General features: G+C 48.7%; 1 protein-coding gene across 2 annotated transcripts in view; it reads right to left on the reverse strand.

The window, feature by feature from the left end:
* Positions 1-424: 424 nt before the first annotated feature.
* The window catches only part of LOC135985780 (mitogen-activated protein kinase kinase kinase 3-like), an 89,639-nt gene continuing 74,776 nt past the window's right edge, over positions 425-15,287 (reverse strand). For both annotated transcript variants that reach the window (XM_065629389.1, XM_065629388.1), the window contains exons 10-17: positions 13,176-13,243; positions 11,164-11,256; positions 9,973-10,167; positions 8,957-9,105; positions 7,746-7,877; positions 4,590-4,719; positions 3,857-4,034; positions 425-2,521 (exon numbers count right to left, since the gene is read on the reverse strand). In XM_065629389.1, the coding sequence (XP_065485461.1) occupies positions 2,293-2,521; positions 3,857-4,034; positions 4,590-4,719; positions 7,746-7,877; positions 8,957-9,105; positions 9,973-10,167; positions 11,164-11,256; positions 13,176-13,243 (1,174 nt within the window). In that variant the 3' untranslated portion in view covers positions 425-2,292. The remainder of the gene's footprint in view (positions 2,522-3,856; positions 4,035-4,589; positions 4,720-7,745; positions 7,878-8,956; positions 9,106-9,972; positions 10,168-11,163; positions 11,257-13,175; positions 13,244-15,287) is intronic.

A 15,287-nucleotide genomic window follows, 5' to 3' on the forward strand; every position in this document is an offset into this window, starting at 1 on the left:
ATGAAGGAAAACACCCCCCCACCACCAAAGAGCTGAGAAAATAAAACCAAAACCAGATTCAATGAAAGAGGAGAAAACAGCTTAAAAATGTGCTCTTTTTTTTTTTTTTTTTAGCTTTGGTGAACACACTTTGTTACCATCTTCTGACAAAACCCCCCCAGCCAACACTGATTTCTTTTTTTCTTCTATTTTTTTTTCCACCCGTTCCATATTATTCAGACTGATGGATTTGGTCCTATTCACAGAATAAAATCCTTCATTCCCCTGTGAAAAAAGGAGATTATTTTAACAACCCCCCCCGCCCATCACCACTGCAGTGACCAGCACAAGCCCCCGGCTTCCCCACAGCTTTGCAGGCAAATTTAAAGGGAAAACTTTTCGCTATTTCTTTTAATTTGCCCTAACACTACCAGTGGTTTGTTCGTTGTTTGTTTTTTTTTTTTTTTTAAAAAAAAAAAACACAACCAAAACTCTAATATTTGCTTCCCTTTTTGCAGCTGTGCACCAGCGGTGCAAAGTCTCCATCTCTTCCACGCAGAAGAATTCGAGGATGCGTGAAGTCACAAGAACAACCAATTTTTCAATTTCCTCTTCAGTCCAAGCAACACTTTTCATTTTCAATAAACAACAATATTAAAATAAACTTGTGTTTGACACATGGGCACCCCCCCCCCACACAGCAGTCACTGCTTATTTAACCCTTTGCTGAGCTGGGTGGAAATGGTTTAACACAGCAGGGAAGGGGGAGGTGGGATGGTGCAATTAATTTCCCTCAACCAACCAAGATGAGATTCATTAATTAGCTTCCAGGGGCTCTGTGCTCACTCCCTGCCCAGGTTTCCCAGCTGGGTAGTACGGGTTGAAGAGGCTGTAGCCCAACTCTGCTTTCAACTGGCCCAGTTTCACCTATGATATCAAGCATACTGGGGGAATCAATTTGTTTCCAGCTGCCGGAGCTCTGCTCTCCTGGTCTGAGGTGGTCTCACCACAGAGGTGATGTCCCCATCCCTGCACCCAGGGCTGGTCCCATGAGAGGTGAAGAAGGCACCCAGCCCTTGGCAGCCCAGATCTGCCTAATTTTAGGCACCTGCTTGAGTTTTAGAGAGACCTACTGGGCTCCTCCTGCAGTTCTGCTCCTTCCAAAAGGCACTGGTGTTCTTCCAGCCCCGGTGTAGCAGCATGGGGACAGGCTACGATCACAAAGCCACACTCGCCAAGCTCCTGCCTGAACCATAGAATCATAGAATTTCTTCAGTTGGAAGGGACCCACAAGGATCATCGAGTCCAACTCCTGTCCCTGCACAGGACAACCCCACAGTTCACACCATGTGTCTGAGGACGTTGTCCAGTCTCTTCTGGAACACTGTCAGGCTTGGGGCTGTGACACCTCCCTGGGGAGCCTGTTCCAGTGTCCAGCACCCTCTGGGTGAAGAACCTTTTCATAATGTCCAACTGACCCTCCCCTGGCACATCTTCCTGCCATTCCCCAATGGTTCCCAGCACAAACCGGCTGCTGCCCATCCTGCCACAGGCACCAACAGCTTTTAGACATCCCTCTGCAGAGGTCCCGGGCATCCGTCTGTGGGTATCACCCCCCAGAGACCTCCTGCGCCCCGAGAAGACCCCTTCTTCCAAGATTCGCACATGCACGCACCCACACGCACGCACAAAGGTAAAGTCAACACGGCTGCTTCATGCCGAGTTGAGCATCACTCCTTGATTGTAACCGCTTAAGGCACAGAACAGTATGAAATGCCATCCCGCTGGAGACACGGGCTGTGCCAGCGACCTCCAGGAGGGTTCGGTCCCCTCATGAATGGGGACACCCAGGTCCCTCCGACTCTGTGGTCTGAGGATCATGTCCTCCGGCTTGGCTGAAGCCCCTGTCTGTTCCCCTGCGAAAGGCGGTGATCGCCACTGAGCATCTTATTCCTCCACCGGTCCTGGGGATGCTGCCAGTGTCACTGCTGTGCTGGAGGGGGACAGATCCCATTCACCGCAATAAGCAACACAGCGATGGGGGACAACCCCAAAACTGCTGGCGGCAAGAAGGTTACTTGGTCCAAGACCAGCACCCGCACAGTCTGGGAAATCTCTTGCTCTGAATTCCCAGCGCAGCTTGGAAATCCAACAATGTGGCAGATGCCGAGCTGGTGACAAGCAAGAAGGGACCCGCGGGGGCCACTGCCAGGACAGCCCAAGGTGGAGGTCTGAACTGCAGAGCCCAAAATGCCGTGGGTTTGGCGGCCACCCCCCTCCCGCCAGCGTTTCCCCATCCCCGCTGCCGGGGGCTCAGAGCCCACAGTTGACGAAGGGATGTCTCAGCAGGTCCTCGGCCGTCGGCCGCCGCTTCTCCTCCACAAAGATCTGCTTGAGGAAGTTGCGGCAGCAGTTGGAGACGCCATCGGGGAGCTGGGGGTTGGTGGGCTGGGTGGCGATTTTAAAAATAGCTGCCATGGCTTCAAACTCTGCCCACGGCGGCTTCTCCGTTAGCATTTCCACCACGGTGCAGGCCACGCTCCTGCAACAACACCAAGCACACAGCGGTGAGACAGCGGGTAAGAACCTGTGGATTTATTTGCTCTGGGATTGTGCCTGTCTGGAAGGGACTGCATGGAGATGCCCTATCCCTGGAGACATCCCAGGCCAGGCTGGACGGGACTCTGAGCAACCTGAGCTGGTGCAGATGTCCCTGCTCACGGCAGGGGTGGGACTAGATGAGCTTTGAAGGTCCCCTCCAACCCAAACTGTTCTGTGGTTTTGTGAAACCCACGAGATGGGAGCACATCTCCAGTACATGTGGGGCCCTGAAGCTCAGTGTTCACACAGGTCCCTGGCACAAGGTTCTCTGCTCCCACTGGCCAGAGTGAACTCACAAGCCTTGCCCTAAAGCTGGTGGCTTTTCTGCCTGTTAACCAGCAGATACTAAGTTTCATAAAAGCATGAGAGACCTTATCAAGGCATCCCCTGAAGGGAAACCCAAGCACAAGTTTGGACATCATGGTTTCAGCAAGAGCACATAGTTACCCAGGAAGGTGAGCCACAATGAAACGTGTTCACCTACATCCAACTTGATCTCCAATGTGCACCTGAGAAGAAGCACGTCAGATGTGAAAAGAGCCTGAGAGGTTTCCCTGTGCTTGCTGAGGAGTCCTCATCTCAGCAGGGACCCTCTTTGCCACCTCCATTCATATATCCTCCTAAGGAATTGAACCCTCCCACCAGCCGGAGCAGATGGTGCAGGGTGAGTTTTGTTGTACTCACTTTGCTTGGGCACCCAGTGGAAAGCACACTGAGAAAACAGTGTTTCCTCTCCATTTATTGGGTGGATTAGTAGCGTTATCCCAGCTCTTTTAGACTCCAGTTGATACCTGTGGATGTCCACACATCGACACATTCACAAGCAGCCAATGACCTTGGTTGGCTTTGTGCTTGAGCCACATGTGAACACCCAGCAGCAGTTTCTGAGAGGCCGCACAAGATCCCCCTGAGACACTGAGCTGGGTTTAGCTGACCTAAAAATCAAGGCCACCAAAACTCAGCAGCTCTTTCAGCAAACTTCGTTACCAACCTGCTTTCCAGAATTAAACAGCGGCTACGTGGTCAAGCTGCGTGTGACCCTCAGACATGGTAAAAGCTTCCAAAAGCAAGTTGTGGATTTTGAGTGCTCCGATTTTGGGACTTTCAGCTACAACATGCTCCCTCTGCATATCTGATCCTAACATTTTAATCCCTTTTCCACCTTTTGCACTGCTCCATCTTCCAACCGCTAGTTATACCTCTCGCTCCCATGCCAGCTTCCCAAAGGGATCATTTGTTTAGGTGGCAATAGTGGGAATTCTGCTGCTTTCCTTACCACACGTCAGCTTTCCTTCCGTAGCCTTCTCCACTGATAACCTCTGGGCTCATCCAGTACGGTGTTCCTGTGACAGATTTAATCCCAGTCCCAGACATGCAGATGGTCTGAATCCGTTTGCTGGCCCCAAAATCACCGAGTTTCACATTTCCAGCAGAATCTCGCAAAATATTGGCACCTAGGGGTGAAAAGCAAAAACAAAAACCGCAAGAGATTAAGCAGGAACGTGAGTTGAAGTGGCTACAGTGAGGAGAGCAGGAAGGGCAAAGCAGAAAGGTGGACATGAGGGAGCCCTGGTGGGGCTGGACTCAGCATTAGCAAACCCCCCTTCTCTTGCTCTCCAAGAGGGTTGACTCCCATGGGCTCTCCTGGATGGTCTCAGCAGGTTTCTCAAAAGTAAGCAGTGAAGGGGGGATGACGGATCATCCTCCCCACGTGTAGACAGCAGAAGAGCCTCAGATCCCTCAGATCACCAGGGCCTCAGTTCTCGGGTATGTTACACCAGGTTTTCAGACGTGTAAGGACATTAACAATAACCCTTCCAAGCAGGAGGACAGCACAAGATTTCTGCTTGCTTAGGATTCTCATGGTTTAAATTGGTGAAGCCCAGTGACAAAAAACACTTCAAACACCAGACCCCAGCTCTATGTTTTGCACAAGAATTTATACTGGGGTGGGGGGAGGTTGAGTTGAACAAATCCAAGCAAGAAGCCTCTCTGGGTTATCTACTCACCTTTAATGTCCCTGTGGACAATCATATTGCTGTGTAAGTAGAAGACTCCCTGCAGGATCTGCCTGGTGTACTTCCGTGTGACGTTCTCGGTCAGAGCACCGTAAGCTTTTAGCTGGTCCTTTATTGAGCCCTGTTGCAAAGAAACAACACGCACCAACTGTAAGGACCAGCAGAACCAGGTGCATCATGTTGCGGTGACTTTTTAAACTTTGCTGACCACTCTGTCTCCTAGTTTAAAAAAAAACAGTCTACTGTAGCAACAGCCAGATAAAAATCCACTAAGTGCTGAATGGAGCAAGGATTTGTTCCCAATGTCACAGATCCCAGTGGAGAAAGACACTTGGTCACTGGTGTGTACGAGTGACACCTTCTGCCAATGCTACAGATCCTTTTCCCCCCTCTAGTGGCTGGACATCAACATGGAGAAGGACCAAACTGATCATAGAATCTTGAATAGTTTGGGTTGGAAGGGACCTCCAAAGCTCATCTAGTTCAACCCCTGCCATGAGCAGGGACATCTGCACCAGCTCACGTTGCTCAGAGCCCCATCCAGCCTGGCCTGGGATGTCTCCAGGGATGGGGCATCCACCACCTCTCTGGACAACCTGGGACAGTGTTTCACCACCCTCAGTGTCAAAAATTTCTTCCCCATGTCTGGCCTGAATCTCCCCTCTAGTTTAAAACCATCACCCCTTGTCCTATTGCAACAGGCTCTGCTAAAAAGCCTGTCCCCATCATAATGATGAGGACATCTAACTGATGAGGAGTTAGAACTCAAGTGACAGGTCAACTTGACTAGTTCTTCACCACCCAGCTGATGAGTCAGTCTTCTATGAAGCCTCCTCCACCCCAACTTGTCACAAGAACTACCCACTGCCACAGAGTGGACAGACTCATGAGGGACACTGCCAGCCCCACATGGGACTGCTCCAGCAAGAAGACTCAGGGTAGACAATCTGCAAGCACTCAGCCTTATATTTCTGATCCAGCATGCAGGCTCCTACTGGTTTGGTCTTATGGATCAAAGAGGGAAGGAAGCAAGGGTGCAGACATCTACCGTCTGTATGACAGTGACCCCCTTGGGTTTAGCTGTATTTTCTGTCTACTTGGAAATGGATGTCCCTCCCTGTGCCAGAGCTGGGTTCTAGCAGGGATGAACCGGAGGCAGATTTGGGGTTTTACCAGAGAGATCACGCCCAGATCCACCTCCAGCATTCAGGTTGGCTGAAGAGCAAGAGGGGAAACTCATCCCATTTCTGCTGGTCCTGCAGCTTCAGGGTTGATCCAAGATTGCCACAGACCACCTCTTCTGGGAAGAGTGGGATGCTCTGCTCCACGTCAGTCACTCAAACTGCACCAGCTTTTCCACATCCACCCAGCTCCGTTGTTGCTCTGCCCAGCTACTGTTTTGACCTTCTTTTGAGGTGATCCTGTGGGTGAGCCTCTCCACCTTTCACAGTGCTGCTGAAGTAACCCGAGATGCTGCGAAATTACACCCTCATACAACGTGTATGCAGGGTATATTCCCTCACGCACAACCCGAACAAACTTATCTTGGACCTCCCTCACCCTGATGAGGGGACATCAAACATGATACTGAAGAAGAGGGGACAACAAACACGATACTGAAGAAGGGAAAACAGGATCTTCAAGGCCTTTGGTCAGATGGACTATTCTTTTCCAAGCACAAATTCAACAAAATAGTTGAATGGGCACGACTTAAAACTACACAGTCAGTTATTTAATGTGGACAGTCATAGGAATGCCAGGGTAATGGTGCACCCGAGCTTGGTCTCGTGAAGATTTTGCCAAGCTGGTTGTGTTAAATGAGAAATTTGGCCAGACCCAGCACTGTGGAGCTGCTGTCCTGCAAGGTTTGGGAACTCATTCACTTCCACTGGCCTTGGAAACCAAAGCCCCAAGCTGCTTTTGTGAAATGAGCCATCATTGCAGCACGAAAGTCAATCTGTATTTGGTCAGAGCTCTGGTTTATCATTAAAACAACAAACATTCAACTTCCAGCCCTGCTGGACACTGCTCCAGTGTCAACTGTTGGTTTCCTGCCTGCTAAAAAACATTGGCACACTGTAGAATAAGCGTCAAGGGGACTCAGACTCTCAGGATTTACTCCTCTAGGTCCACATCTCATAGTAAGACCTGAAAGCGAGATGCCTGCACACCAGGGGAGAGGGAGGATAGGGCTTGGAAGGGACTCAAACGCGTGGAAGTCCACCTGATTACTCACGTGCCAGATGCGTTAGGAGAGCTTCTAGCATGTTTACTGATGACCAAAACAATTTGCAACCAGATGACTTAATAGTCCCTTCTGACTTTACAAATCTCTGTATAAACAAGGGTTTATTCTCCAACACTCTGGGGAATGAATCCAGCTGGACAGGCTGGACTTAGGAGAGCAGATCCTCTGGCAATGTAAATAGCGTTATGCTGGTTTATACCAACCGACAACTTTGTCCTGATGGCTAATGTAACTCGCATGCTTGCAAACAGAGAAAGATGTTCAACTAATCTGCGTACATTCTCCAGCCCATGCTGAGGCTCCCTCAAAGCTTCCTGATCTTTTACCCCAGGGCTGTTTTATCCTATATCAACATCACAAATTGAAGCCACTCCTGCACGAGAGGATAATGCTACCAACAAGAAGCTCTGTCCTGAAGAGAAGACTTACAAGTAACTAACACTGTTTTTAATACACACATGCTGAAAGCCATAAATAATTGGTGACAGCTGTGGGTGGACAGTTGTACTATTAGCTTTTCCTGCAGGGATTTGCAATAAATACTTAAGGATGGGCTCAAACCACAGTGTTTGGAACCAGATCTGGATCATGTCCCACATTCACCACGTTCAGATTCCAGACTGAACACACCCTGCTCCAAGATTCAAACCAAAAACCTGCCTTCCAGGCTCTCAATTTCCCTCACTGCATGTAGAGGAGGTTCCCCATGACATCTGACTCACAACCTAAGCTTTCCCAAGCCATATGGATGCCGAGATTCACCATTTTGGTTTGGCTCATCAGATAAAGTCTACAATTGGGCTGCTCTATAACTCCGGAACTAAATTTCATCAAACTCCAGGGCAATCTAAATCTGTTCTCTGTCTCTCAGGATAACCTTTAGTAGGAACCACACTTACCCCTGGCATGTATTCAACAAAGATGGACAGTTTCCTCTCCTCAGGATCCCGCAAGCAGCCATAGTATTGCACTATCCTGTCGTGACGGAGCGTCTTCAACAGCTGAATCTCACATTCTAAGGCATTCACCTCCTGCAAAAAAACCAGACATGCTTCGTGAGGAAAGGGAATGGTTACTTTGAGAATATCATCCAAATATTTCCTCAATGGTGAGCACCCTTTTTGTAGCACCTGTGAAGCTGCCCACGAGGACATCAGCCACATAAGACTCAGACGTGAGGAGCACTGCCCTAAGAAAAAGGCAAAGAGAAAGGCAGATGGGATACACAAGGGCTTGGCTTTGAGACAGGTTTACTTATTATTATTACTTGTGCTAAGGGGTTTTTTGGAAAGATGTGAAAGACGACAGCAGTGAATCTAATAATGGAATCATAGAATGGCTTGGGTTGGAAGGGACCTCCAAAGCTCATCCAGTGCCACCCCTGCCATGAGCAGGGACATCTGCACCAGCTCAGGTTGCTCAGAGCCCCGTCCAGCCTGGCCTGGGATGTCTCCAGGGATGGTTCATCCACCACCTCTCTGGGAAACCTGGGCCAGGGTTTCACCACCTTCAGTGTCAAAAATTTCTTCCTAGTGTCTAGCTTGACTCTTCCCCTCCTTTAGTTTAAAAGCATCACCCCTTATCCTATCACAACAGGCCCTGCTAAAAAGTCTGTCCCCATCTTTCTTATCAGCCGCTTTTAAATACAGAAAGGCCACAATAAGGTCTCCCCGGAGCTTCTCTTCTCCAGCTGAACACCCCAGCTCTCTCAGCCTGTCCTCCCAGCAGAGCTATTCCAGCCTCGGATCATTCCTGCGGCTCCTCTGGCCCCTCTCCAGCAGGTCCATGTCGTTCCTGCACTCATGCAGCACCCAGAGCGGACAGAAGGCGAAGGCAGCAAAAAGGCTGGAACTAAGGAAGAGCAGAGAGACCTGCAAAAGCTACCTGAGAGAGAACAGGCCAACACGGCCAAGGAACAGGGAGGTAGAGACGTCACCAGGGCACGCTGACTGGTACCACAAGCCATTCAGGACCATTCCAAAGAGGGCAAACACCACGCTCTGTCTCCACACACTGCCTTCCATCAGGGACACGGAGCTCCCTGCCATCTCCACCCTAAGCCCACAACTCCCCAACGTGCTGCAGAACACAGTCCTGCCCTCCTACTCACTTTACTCGTCTCTTGACTGTCAGGGTCGAAAGGCACCTGCTTCACCGACAGCTCCCGGCCAGTGTCAGCATCGTAGCAGAGATAAACTTCCCCAAAAGCTCCTCTTCCGAGCAGCTTCCCCAGCCTCCAGTTCACAGGTGCCTGCAGGGCTACAGGAGAGAGGAGAGGGTTGGCAGAAAAGCATTGAGACTTCAGCATCAGGGTCCATCTGACCCTCCAGAGCACACATCAGGCTCACAGTGAGCTCACCAGGGTAGGCAGTGAACCACCCTCTCCCAGCAGCACCACAACAAACAAGCTTTAATTACACTAGTGCTACCAGTATGTGTGGAGGGGATGTCGCCCAGTCTGCTTTAGAGCAGAAATAAGTCCCAGAAAAGTCACATTTCTAAGAGTCCTTCCTCCAAAAACTGCTTTCTTAGCCAATGTTGGACTTTCTCCTGCTCTAGGAGCGGTTAGCAGGATACAGCATGGCTGAGCAGCAACCCAGGCAGGAACCAGCAAAGAATTTTATCTCACTGGTCACTCCTAGGCTGTTATCCATCACTGAAGAGACCCAGAATACACTGATTTTTATAGCATGGGCAGTCTGGCAGGACCAGAGCAGCCTGCAACACCACCTTTGTGTGCTGGGGTGACAGGAACGTAAGCCAAGGAACAGAACCTGTGGATGCATTTGCTCCCACACCCCACGCCTCCTGGAAGCTCCTGCTGTGTGAGCACGCTGACAGCACAACACAAGTGATTTTCTGCAACTCAGCAAGCGATGGACACCAGTTGACTCCATATACAATCTCAACTCAAGGCCAAGGGAAAATAGAGTGTGTTGTATTAAATCTTCCTCATTGAGACATAAGCTGGTGCAGGGTGTGTCGTGTTGGGGAAGGAACCGGGGTGCATTCACACATGGTTCCCTTAGTTCATGCCCATCAAGCCAGGAGGTGACAGTAACTCAATTTTGTGTCGAGACCCAGATGTTCTGAGCCCTCAGACACTGGCGGCTTTGATTTACTTACAGTTCCTGGCTTTTGTAGGGGAGGTGCTGAAGACCTGCAGACCTTTTTCACAATTGCTCCACCATTTGGGCCTGTACTCGTCATACTGCAAGGTGCTGAGCTTGCTGTCCCCGTTAAAGCTCTTGGTTCGGCTGGAAGGGACAAGCTGAAACAGGTTCTCCTGTGGGAAGTAACTCCTGGGGAACGTCCTCCGGCCTGTAGGAAAAAAAGGAGAGTTACAATGAGCACACACCAGCTTGGATCTACCTGTCACAACCTTCTCACATCACTGCCCAGATGCAGTGATGCACCTCTTCAAATTAAACGTAACACATTTAACAAGACTGAAGCAAAGCCCTGTGAACGTTTTTAATTCCATTTAAGAGCTGTTAGCAGCGGGCATTACAGCTAACGCAGATGTTACCAGAAGGGTTTGAAACAGTTTCATTGCAGTAGGGTTTTTGTTGGTTGTTAATCACAATTAAAATCTGAACAGGCAGCGATTTACACTCAAATTGTCCCTGCCATCTCCTAAGATCACAGCACAAATGACCACACAAGCAACGCCAGATCTTGCGATAATTGCTTGCACAGGGCTGGTGTCGGCGAGGGGTGAAGTTCATTCTGGAAGGCCCATCATGCTGTCTGCATGTCCTCAGTAATTTTTTTTTTTCCCACGGGAATTTGATCCTTATTCCATTTTGCCCCCCATCAGTTCCAGTCTCACCCAGTGAAGGAAGGAGCAGCAACAAGGTGATGGAGCGGTCCCCAAAGCTCAGAGCTTACCAGCTTAAAAAAAGACATGTGAACAGATACTGACACCCCAAAATTTCTAGGGGTTTTCACACATTTCTGTGAGAAACCTGCTGTAAAGGTCACAAACCAGTATCCTCAAAAGCAAGCAATTTAGGGGAACAGAAATGTTGATGAGAAATGCCACCTGACCATGTGGATGACTAAAACACGATGTACAAGCAGAGAAGGAGCTGAGCACTGACTTTCATATGTGCTGTAGATGCTCAGCACTTCCCAAGAGCAGACCTGCAAGGTCTCATAGAAGATGCTCTTCACAATACACAAGTGAATTCCAAATTACTTGGCCCCTTTTATTAGAAAATTCTCCTTCCCAAGTCCTCAGTCCTAGGAACTGTCATAAGCCACCGAAATCCTGGACCAAGCATCTCCCTCCTCAACCCTCCATCGTTTTCTTACCGTCACTGTAGTCCTTGCGACTCTGGGAGAGGTGGTACTGCCTCGGGAAGGTCCCACCTTTCCCAAACCTTTCGCAGAACGGGATGTCGAAATCTGGCAGGAGGGAAGGAGAAAGGTGTTTGTGAGATCAGCTCGCTATCAAATGCCCAGAGCGTTTCTTACGGGAAAGCGTTCTGGTCTTCACGCTGAATTACAGGCAAGAACAAGGTAACAAGCTGCTCATTGACGTGACCGGACATTCCCCAGGGATCACTCTGAAATCACACACTCCTTAGTGGAAAATAAGGGTTATACAGACTGGTCTTGGTCCCCCTAGAGCAGAGATTTAACCACTGACTTTATGGACTGTGGCCCACACCGTTCAAATACAAGGCAGGGGATTAACACTGACCATGCCCGGTTTCTAAAACAGAGCACTAAACTTGTTATTTGTACACGGTAAACATAAAAATTAGTGTGGAAACAGAACTGCCAGGCAGGGTCAGGCCCAGACCCATCTACTCCAAAACCTCTGCTCTGATATCAGCTATTTCCAGGGAAATACAAAAAACCAGCACTTGGCTAACACCAGACAATCCCTCCCCTCTTTCTTCTCAGATGTGATTCCTTAACTCAAAGCCAGAGACCAATTTATACACCCTGAGCTCCAAACCTTTGTATTTACTTTGATTAAGTACTAGAAAGATAGACTTAGACTATACAGAAGAGATTAAAGACTATCAGAGTTTGTATTAGATATGAGATTATGAGAGAGATGGATGGATATGTGAGATAAGGACATATTTTTTAAATTAAAAAAACACAGCACGGCAAGCCATTGCTGGTAGCACTGAATAACTTGAGATTAAAATATCTGTCATTTCACCCCCCCATCTTCCACCTCCTGTTTTTCCTTCCATCCAGCTCCAATGACACAGTCCATTCTGATTGTTTGTTTGTCTTTGCCTGCGGCCAGCAGCCGCTCCTGGGAGACCATTCCTGGCCTTGGATGTGCTTCAGCATGATTTCCCCATTACAGCAGCGCACAAAACGAGTGTATAATGGCTGAAATATGGTCAGCAAGAAAAGCAACAAGGGCAGGTCAAGAGGTTCTCGGCGAGCCATGTGTGAGCGACGATGCCGAGTGGTGTCTCAAAGAAAAATGCCTCCCCTGCCACTGGGGATGTATTAAAACCTTCAGTGATATGGACTGACTGCAGCTTCATCTCTACAGTTCAATCTAGAAATCCTGCCTTGGGTCAGAAATGAGTTATTGTTGCCACAGGCTGACTGCCATTTGTTCATTTTTAATTGTGAAAGTCATTACAATACTACAGAGTTTCCATGACTTAATCAGCTGGATGTTTCTAAGTGATTAAGCAGGAACCCATAAATCCTTGCAAGTTATCAATACACTTTCTGTAACGGCATTTGCAATATTACGGATTATTATTAATGCAAGTGGAAGAGGTATAACTCCCTAGAGTCTGAGACTCAGGTTTTTCTGTGGAGGAATTCAGGATCCTGAACGTGCAACTCACAGAAAGGAATGGTGATACCATGAGGCTGTTTCCAGCTTCTCAGCACCTCACAGTTGTCTCCAAATATAAAAGCAACACCCTCTCAGCACCTTCTTCCAACACAGCAGTCCTCTCTGATCTTTCAACAGCTTTATTTGCTTTCATCCACTTACCTCAGCACCCTTCCTACTCAGTTTTGCCTGTGGTTGCTGTAAAGTGATTCCCAAACCAGACCCAAAGTTTCTTCAGTGTTATCACTATCGCTGCAGAGCCAAGATGGGTTAACAACGACAAGAGCAGTCCGGGTTGTGTTTGAAGCTCTGGGTCTTCTGATTTTAGAGAACATTCATGTCCGATCATGGCAGGGTCATTTTTGAAGTGTAACCTAAGCAATGGAACTGGCTTGCTTGCTTGCTTTTAATTACATTTCATGCAGTGCCACCTCTTTATCCAGTTTGTTTACTTCATGCTTTTTATACTTTTAAGCAAATAAGAACTTCCAAGCGTGCTTACCCATGCAATCAAGGCTGTCTTTGGGATGGCTCTTCCTTCCAGGAACAGGGGTTTGGGTAAAGGGAGGGCTGCAAGGGGATAAAAAAAGAAAAAAAGGGTACATTTTATTATATCTGAAAGGATGTGAAATGAATTAGGAAGCGATTACAGGCAGAAAGTACAGGCTGCACCACAAGACATACCAGTCACTGATCAGCCCAGTCTACCCAGCTGAGCTCCCATCCTCAACACGTACAAGAATAAAAACTGGTGGGTTTTTTGTTTGTTTGTGTTTTGGGGGGTTTTTTTGTTTGTTTTTTTGTTTTGGTTTGGTTTTTTTTCATAGAATCATAGAATCATTTTGGTTAGAAGAGACCCTCAAGATCATTGAGTCCAACCGTTACCTAGCTCTGCCACTAAACCACGTTCCTAAGAACCTCATCTACACGTCTTTTAAACCCCTCCAGGGATGGTGACTCCACCACTGCCCTGGGCAGCCTGTTCCAATGCCCGACAGCCCTTTCCGTGAAGAATTTTTTCCTAATATCCAATCTAAACCTCCCCTGGCGGAACCTGAGGCCATTTTCTCTCATCCTATCACTTGTCACTCAGGAGAAGAGACCAACCCCCTCCACGCTCCAAGCTCCTTTCAGGCAGTTCAGAGATCAGAAGGTCTCCCCTCAGCTCCTGTTCTCCAGGCTGAACCCCCAGCTCCCTCAGCCGCTCCTTTTGGCAGATCACAGTTTGTTCCTGTGGCCATACAAAAGGAACGCTGCATAAAACAGAGCCACTGGGCTGAAATGAAGCAGCCAAAGCCCATAACACACCTACACACAAGAGGGCACAGAAGGACAGCTGTGGATTTCTCTTCCCTCAATGCAAAGTGTTAGACTGCGCAACTGTGCATTCTGTGAGTGTTGCTTAGTTGCTGCAGATGAACACTCTGGAGTCCTTCAGTCACTCTTGATTCATGCAGGTCTGCCCTTCTCTGCAATATCATCCCCCACGCAGGAGGGTCTGTGCCACCACTGGGCACGTGCGCTCTCCCAATAGACCAGGAGGGAGAGAGTGAACTTGCTGCTTCAAGACTCAAGGTCTTTAAACTACACTGAGAGGATAATAAATAGGAGAAGGGGTGATGGTTTTAAACTAAAAGAGGGGAGATTCAGGCCAGACATGAGGAAGAAACTTTTTATGACAAGGGTGGTGAGACACTGGCCCAGGTTGCCCAGAGGGGTGGTGGATGCCCCATCCCTGGAGACATCCCAGGCCAGGCTGGACGGGGCTCTGAGCAACCTGAGCTGGTGCAGATGTCCCTGCTCATGGCAGGGGGGGCACTGGATGAGCTTTGAAGGCCCCTCCAACCCAAACTGTTCTGTGATTCTATGATCAAGCACTGCAAGTAGATCTCAGCGATCCTAATTTCACCCCCACCTCTCTAAGGGCCAACAGGGTGATCTGGACAGGTTGCTTTTCCACTCTCCCTTTTTTAAAAAAACAAAACATGGGCACAGCGGTAGAAATCTGCTTTGTAAATTGCTCTAAAATCTACTCATGTCAAAGCTGATCACGGCAGGTGAAGAGGAATTTGTCGTGTTATTTCTTAGCGCCACACTGGTCACCATGTCTGGTGACTGGCTCTGCCCTCTTGAGGCTAATGCCACCTCAAGCCATTGGTTTTGAAGAATACAGCCCTCCTCGTGCCTCTTCCAGCTCCTAGAGCCCGTGACTGGACACAGCTGCCAGCTTCTTTGCATGTGAAATCAAGTCATACCACCCTCTCGCAAACATGCCTAACACTCTTCTCTCAGTTCACAATGAAGCATTACAACCTGTGCTCTTTCTAGGTTGGTTTTGTTTGTTTGTTTAAAGAAAAAAAATATATACTTTCTTTAATGCATTCCCTCACCACGCTACTTACTTTGATTATAAATGAACTTGGAACAGCAAGTACTAAAGCATGAGGTAGGCTGCTGCTGAAATAAAGAAGCGACCCAGTCCTTGCCTGCAACGTGTCTGACCCTCATAAACCGCCCTAAATTCCCTCCTCCAGCCTCATGGGCTCAGAGCACCCATCGCTTTTCTGTAACAGACTCACTATTAGCTCAGGAGTTGCTCACCAGTCAAGCCCTT

This window comes from Caloenas nicobarica, chromosome 2 (genome assembly GCF_036013445.1).
Source record: "Caloenas nicobarica isolate bCalNic1 chromosome 2, bCalNic1.hap1, whole genome shotgun sequence".
Classification (NCBI taxonomy): domain Eukaryota; kingdom Metazoa; phylum Chordata; class Aves; order Columbiformes; family Columbidae; genus Caloenas; species Caloenas nicobarica.